The sequence below is a fragment of the Pediculus humanus genome, genomic scaffold, assembly GCF_000006295.1.
Source record: "Pediculus humanus corporis 1103172108193 genomic scaffold, whole genome shotgun sequence".
Classification (NCBI taxonomy): domain Eukaryota; kingdom Metazoa; phylum Arthropoda; class Insecta; order Psocodea; family Pediculidae; genus Pediculus; species Pediculus humanus.
This window is the reverse complement of record NW_002987763.1, coordinates 184,116-191,712: the sequence shown is the minus strand read 5'-3', so window position 1 is coordinate 191,712 and position 7,597 is coordinate 184,116. Positions and strand designations below refer to the sequence as shown.

Genomic DNA, 7,597 nt, shown 5'->3' with positions numbered 1-7,597 from the left:
GTATAGCTTTTTTCTTTTTCTTTGGCACAATTACATTATTCTCATTTTTTTTTCCAACAATACTATTTAGTTTATCAGAAATAAACTCATCGCTAACAGATTTTAAATATAATTTTAAATTAAAAATATCTGTAACATCGTTTTTACAAAAACCTTCAAAACCTTTTTCTTTTTCTTTTTCATGACCGTCACAAAATAATATAATATTATTGGAATAATTGACATTTGAGTTAAATTTTTTTTTACAAAAAATGCAATAAACTGTAGTGAAAATTTCTTAGATTCAACATCTACATTTTTAATAATTTTTATAATTGATATAGGAGAAAAAAAAATTTCATTGTTAAAATTTTCAATATCATTTGATTCAATTCTACACATTTCCTTTACATCTTTACCAAGTGGATACTCTATATTTTTAATTGATTTCAATGTAAAATTGTTTTCAATAAAATAAGAAATGATTTTCTCTAAATTGTAACCATTCAACAAATCATTAAATTGAAAATCGAAAAGCATTTTTATGATTTCTAAAAAATTTTTTGTATGAACATCGCTTACTACATGTTTTTTCATTTCATGCATTGATGAATTCATTCCATTTAAACATAGCAAACAATTAGCATTTTTATCTTTGTCAAAAAATGCATTTAAAAAAATTTCTAAGCAGCTAAAAAGTTTAATTATAGCCAAATTTCTATATAAAGACTCAATTTTGATTAATTCAATTTGTGTACATTCGTGACATTTAATAAGATTATCAACTGTGAGTCCAGTATTAAAGACTATTGCATTTATATCTGATATATTACAAACATTACAATAAGCTGTTAATCCAAATTTTTCCCATGAAAGTATTTTTGAAAATTCAATGGGATTTATTAAGCCGCAAGATCTGTGATAACTTGAATTAATATGGTTTTGAAATAATGAATTTTTATCACAAATCGATGAAAGTACATAATAATGCTTATTACAATAAATACAAAAAAAATGAGTTTCATCAATGATTTTGATCATGTTTAACAAATCTCTTTCATTTACTTCTAAAAATCTCAATTTCAAAACTGATTTTTGAAATTCATTTATACTGTCCAGTACTCTGTCATCAAGACTTTTCATATCATCCATGATTTTTAACACATTTATAACTAAAACAGAAAAAAAAAAAAAAAACAAAGAATTAAATTTTTTTATTTACTACTTACTTGAACGTTGCAAAAAATTATTAAATCAAGTTTAAATACTTGAAATATTTTCGAAATTAAAAAAAAATCATTACAACAAAGAACACGTATACAATTTAAAAATTAAAAATTTTTTTAATTGAAATAAACCTTACTGATACTGATAACTAAAATTGTTTGAACAATAATCTATTATTCATCTTATCATAATTTCACGAAAAAATAATTCGAAATAAGTTATAAAAAAAAAAAAAAAAAAATGATTTGATTAAACAACAAGTAAATTTAGTAATGGAATTCACCAAAATGAACAAGAAAATGCGTTGTCAGTGCTGACAACATACGAAATAATTTTTACCCACAATCATAAAAAAAAAAAAAACTTCTATTTTAAATAGGTCTTTATTTTATTTTATTTTTTTAAATAACAAATAAATTTAAAGTTAAATAAATTATATTTTTATATGTAAACTGATAATTTTATGATATTTTAAAATATTTTAAAAACACATTATAAGAAAATATCGTTATGATCCCATTCTTAATATATTCGCGACGATATTTATAGCCGTTATAAACACCAAAAAGTACTAACAATGGATACCGAAGTAAAAAATACAAGCGAACCTTATAAACCTTCTTTTCCTTTGTACTTTCTCATTGTTAGAACTTTTGAGATATGAGTGAGATATAAATAAAAGAAGATGAAAAAAGGATTTTTCTGATCGTGTTCGGGTAACGGTCGTCCATCTTTTGGTATCATCACCGAAAGCGGAGAACGGGATGAGAAGAAAACCGTGGTGATTATAGATTTATTGATTTGTAAATTCAACAAGAAAGACAAAAAACAACAAAATAATAAACAATTGCAATTTTCTATCTTACTAAAAACTTGGTATTTTTGATATAAATAACTAAACGCAAATATTAATTACACGACTTAACAGGTACCGCCATATATAATAAAGCTCGAAAACCGTTACGCTTACCTAAAATAGAATAAAAATCAGTGGCGATAATAATTCTAATTCCACGTTAAACGCGAGATTAAACTTTTTAAAATCGAATGTGTATACGTATGAAATATGATAAAAATTTTGTTTTTTTTTTTTTAAATACACGAAATGAAAATTTGAAGTAAAAAAAAAAACAAAATAATAATAATAATACATATACCTTACGTACAGAATTAAAATAAATTAAAATGTTTATAAATATATATTTATATATATATAAGTTTCAACAACCGCCACTGATTAAACAATTTATACCCCAACAGTGTGACAAAGATACAAAATTCTTCATCGGGCTAAGTTTTTATTAAGATTTTAACGTGTCTTCGTCACATCGTAACCGTAATTAAATTAACCGAATTTATTTATTTATTTATTTATTATTTGTATTTGATGTGATAGTTACACAAAAAAAAAAAAAAAATTTAATATTAAATTTAATGAATATTTGAAAAAAAAAAAAAAAAAAAAAAGTGTTTGTAAAACATATAATAAAAAAAATTCACAGTTTTTTTTTTGTTTTTTTTTTTGTTGTTGTTGTTATTGAAATGTTAAAAAAAAGTTTTTTATAATGAATCATTGTCGTTATGGTTTTTCGAATGAATTGCAAAAAACTATGGGTTTCAGTTTTCAAAAAGTGAATAATAAGACAATTTTTAATTCTAGACAGGATGATAGCAGTCCTGATATATCAGATAGGTGTTCCAGTGGAGATGGTAGTTCAAACAGTGAAAATTACAAAAGAGAAAGAATTATTAGGTTTGTTTTATTATTATTATTATTTTTTATTATTATTATTATTTTTATATAACTTAAGTCTATTATAGTGCTAAGTGTGTGTGTGTGTGTGTCAACAAAAAAAAAATTAATCAATCAATTAAAACTTATTGTTTAAAAAAATAAAATTATCCTATTAAAATAAACCTTTTGAAAAATAAAAAGTTAATAATAATGTTTTTGAAACAATTAAATTTACAAATAAAGAAAAAATTTATTTATTTATTTTTTAATTATTAATTTTGTTAACGACGGATAAAATTATTTAATATCCCGTCGGAAAATGTAAAAAGGAATATTTTTAATTAAATTATATTATTAAAGAAACTTTAATGATCATTAATAATGATAATGAAATGATTGGTTATTGATTTTTTTTTTTTTTTAATTCTAATTGAATTTTGTAGAAATTTTTAGTTATTGTAAATGAAGAATTTATCATGTTTAAATTCTAATTAAGAATTTCCAATTTATTAAAAATAAATAAATGTTATTTAAATAAATTTTGTTTTACTTGTTATTGGGAGAAATAATCATTGTAAAATTACTAATCATGATATTCTACATTAATTTTAAAGTATATTTTTCATCATTTTTCCTCAATGAATTTATATTTTCTATCAGAAACTAATTTTTTAATAACATTTTTTTAATCTGTGTATATAAATACATAAAAAAATGAAAATATTTTATGCATAATTACCTTTTTGGGATTGATTACCATTATTTCAACCATTAACAACTCCCGTTTTCAAAACAACACAAAACTGATTGATTTTTATTTTAATTACACTCTTAATAAACACTTTATGAAAAATTTAAAGTATCACTTATGTTTTTTTTTACTTAAAATTCAAATTTTAAAATTTATTTCATATGATTCACAAAATTTTATTCACAAAAAGTTCACATCAAAATCAAACAACAATGCTTTTATTTTTTTTTCTCAAAATGGCGCCCATTTTTACGAAAGTAATATTTACCGGTACCGTTAAAGTATTTTAAAGCGATATTTATTATTATTATTAATTTCAGAAAAAATAAAACCGTTTCGAAAAAAACATTATCGGATTCGTTCGAATCGGAAGATTTAGAATGTTCATCATCACTTTCTGATGAAGATCAACACGTACCCCATATTTTAGCACCTGACGTGTTTTTGCAAAACGAATCTATAACCGGAAACGTTTTAGGCGACCATAATTCAAACAGACGATGTTTGCTATGGGCGTGTAAAGCTTGCAAAAAAAAAGTAGTTACGGTCGATCGTCGAAAAGCTGCCACATTAAGAGAGAGAAGACGACTTAGAAAGGTAAAACATTATTATTTAATATTTAATACATTGTTATTCAATAGTTTTTTCACATAATTAATCTGTTTAATACATTTTTTTTAAAAAAAGAAAGTTCTAGAACAAACGTTTTCGAGCAACCGTTACTACAAAGCGTCAGTGTATGTAATTAATTATTTTAAACATTTTTACCACCACTTCGTAATTAAATTTTAAAAAGTTTTTACAGGTAAAACAAACTATACAATTCACACTTTTTCTTTTACTTTAAACACCTTATTAAATTTACTGGTTATTATAATAGTCGAAATTCAATAAAAATTACTACCTCGAACCGTCCGCCATTTTTTTTTCTTAACTGAAAAATTTTTGTTCAATTAGTTTATGAACGTGAACGAAAAATGTCAATTTGCATTTTTTTCTTTTTTTTTTTTTTAAGATAAGAACTTTTGCTTTAATTGTTATTAAGTTTACAGTTAAATTAGCAAAGTTAGCTTTTTTTCTATGTAAATAATTTAATATTATTACGTTTTTTTGTAAACGTTGCTTTTTTCACTATGATAAACACATGATTATTATTATTATTATTATTATTTTCAGATAACTCAGACATTATTGTGCTAGGAAATTGAGAGACTGAGTCATAATATACATTAAATTTTTTTTAAAAAATCATTACAATATTAAAAAGTATATAATTTAAGCATTATTATTATTATTAAGTAAAAATTATATGCAAAACAAAAATCAGACAAGTTTTAAAGGGAAAAGTTAGTTTTTGAATTAGAAAAGATTTAGAAATAAACATTAATATTGTTCATAGAGCTTTTTGAAAGCTTTTTATTACTATTTCAATTACATATTATTTTAAAATAAATAAAATTGTTAAAAAATTATTAATTTTCTCTTACTGTCTAATTGTGTGCTGTTCATGAGAAGTTAAGTAACACATAAAGAATTTAGTATTTGAACTAAAATTTTACTCAAATACAATTATGAAAACTTTATGCTAAAATATAACTCTAATAGTTTAATTATAGTATAAACATATTAAAATTATGTACATATATTAAATTTTATAAAGATTAAGGGGATGAAACAAATTTTCATGTGATTATAAGAACATCATAATTGTTTTAGGTTAATGAAGCTTTTGAAGTATTAAAACGAAGAACTTGTTCAAATCCTAATCAAAGGTTGCCCAAAGTTGAAATATTAAGGAATGCAATAGAATATATAGAATCTCTTAACGATTTACTTCAAGGTACATCGATAAATAATTTATCAGGGAAAACAAATCAATCAAACGTGGTGAGTTTTTCTTTTTTATTTTCTTAACCTAAAAAATTTTTTTTTTTAAAACTATCCCATACACTCTCGATGACACCCAAAATGATTCAATTAATTAAAATCAAGGTTTCAAAAATTCAGGTTTTCTTTTTTTAAAATCAACGGGATCATTATGTTTTTTAACAATAGTTGAAAAAAAAAATGATAATTAAAATTATTATTAATGTTTATGGGACGTTTAAAATTAAAGCGTAGGTTTTTGATGTTGTTAGGATTATTAATATTAAATTCATTTTTAAATTAATTAAATATGAATGTCTAACAATCAATAAATAAAATTAAATTGCCTGAAAAAAAATTTAGTACTTCCGTGTGAAAAAAATAAAATAATTTCTTTTATTTAAACTAAAAAAAAAAAAAAATGGTGGGAAATTATATTGAATCCATAATTAATTAAATTATTATTAGTAATTTAGTTTTTTTTGGATAAAAAGAATAAAACAAAACTTGTGAGAGTCCAAAAAAAAGGTATAAAGTTGTCAAAATCATCATTTGGTTTGTTTTAATTGTAAAAATTATTATTATTATTATTATTTTACTCTATTAAAATAAGGTTCGAACATCTATTTTAGTATTTTTCCCCAAATCGATCTGTTAGGAAAAATTTGCCAAAAAAAAAAAAATTAATTGCACTTAACGAACCGTATTTCTCTTTTCATTTAAATATTATTATTATTATTATTATTATTATTATTATTATTATTATTATTATTATTATTATTATTATTATTTTTTAAACAAAAAAATCTTTAACAAACATTAAATAACATTTTACAATTAATTTATTACTTTCAACGTTTAAAAGTAATTTATTAAAAAATTTTTAGTTTGGTAGTTTTTGAAAGGAGCATAAATATCGTATTAAATTCGAAAAGATTAAAGAGAGAGAAAGAGAGAGAGAGAGAGAGAGAAAGAGAGAGAGAGAGAGATTTTTACGTGAATGTAGTTTTGTATCCTCCCTAAAAATTACGATGTCAAACTTGTTGTAATCATTAACGAATGAAAAAAAAAAAAAAAAAAAAATGTCAACTCAAAAGAACCCCCCAAAAAAAAAAAAAAAAAATTATTTCAAGACGTTTCGTTGTCGTTGTCGTTGAAATTGTCCAAAAAAAAGTCATAGAGTAATACAAATTAATTTGGATGATAATGGACAGAACGTGTTTTAAAAAATATCATCCAATAATAATTTCTGCATTGATTCAAAAACTACGTCCCCCTACCCCTCCCCTTCACCCCTCCTCCCTCCTCCCTCACACCGGGTCCTTTAATAAACCGGAAATAGAAAGTCAAAACATTTTAACCGTGATTAATGTTCCTTTTTTCTTGATATTGAGACAAACCGTTAACAATTTTAGACAAAACACAATTTCTTTCTTTTTCTTTTGACACGACTTTTTATTTAGTTTTTGTTAATAAAAAAAAAAAAAATTTTATTTTTATTTTTGTCGGCGTTAAAACTTAATCGACGTTTTGTAAAAATTTTATTTTAACGTGTTTTTTTTTTTGGGGGGGAAAATTATTATTATTATTTAAAAATTCATTCGGTGACGAACATATATATATATATATATATATATTTAAAATTTAAAAAAAAAAATATGTTTACATATAATAATATCCGTTAATAAAAGAAAAAATTAATGAATAATATTTAAAACCTATTGGGTGGTAAACGTAAAGGATCTGACATATTGTTGACAAATGATATGACAGCCCTTCTTTTAATAATAATAATAATAATAATAATAATAAACTGACATCTGAAAATTATTTTTTTTTTTTTTTTTTAACTTTACCGTTTAATTCTCAAGTGGTTATATTATTACGTAACAAAAAATTTTGTCTCTCCCCCCCATTTTTTTTATTTTTTACGTTTAATTATTTTATATTTTTAAATTTTTTCGAATTGATTTTATACTACACTCTTTCGTTTTTAACAAACAAAACACCGCCATTTTGAAATTTCGATGGTGGCGCTT

At 22.3% G+C, this 7,597-nt stretch overlaps 2 protein-coding genes across 2 annotated transcripts in view; one reads left to right on the top strand and one right to left on the bottom strand.

Annotated features, from left to right (window-relative positions):
- The window catches only part of Phum_PHUM424130 (zinc finger and cchc domain-containing protein, putative), a gene marked incomplete at both ends in the record, with an annotated part of 5,537 nt that extends 4,406 nt beyond the window's left edge, over nucleotides 1-1,131 (bottom strand). The window contains one exon of the mRNA XM_002429159.1: nucleotides 380-1,131. Coding sequence (XP_002429204.1) covers nucleotides 380-1,131 — 752 coding nt within the window. The remainder of the gene's footprint in view (nucleotides 1-379) is intronic.
- A 1,640-nt stretch (nucleotides 1,132-2,771) lies between these two features.
- Phum_PHUM424120 (myogenic factor, putative) lies at nucleotides 2,772-5,606 on the top strand (the record flags this gene model as incomplete). Its single annotated transcript, XM_002429158.1, has 3 exons — nucleotides 2,772-2,916; nucleotides 3,985-4,289; nucleotides 5,409-5,606. 3 exons carry the CDS (start codon nucleotides 2,772-2,774, stop codon nucleotides 5,604-5,606), a joined length of 648 nt encoding a protein of 215 aa, XP_002429203.1.
- Between the last annotated feature and the right edge of the window lie 1,991 nt (nucleotides 5,607-7,597).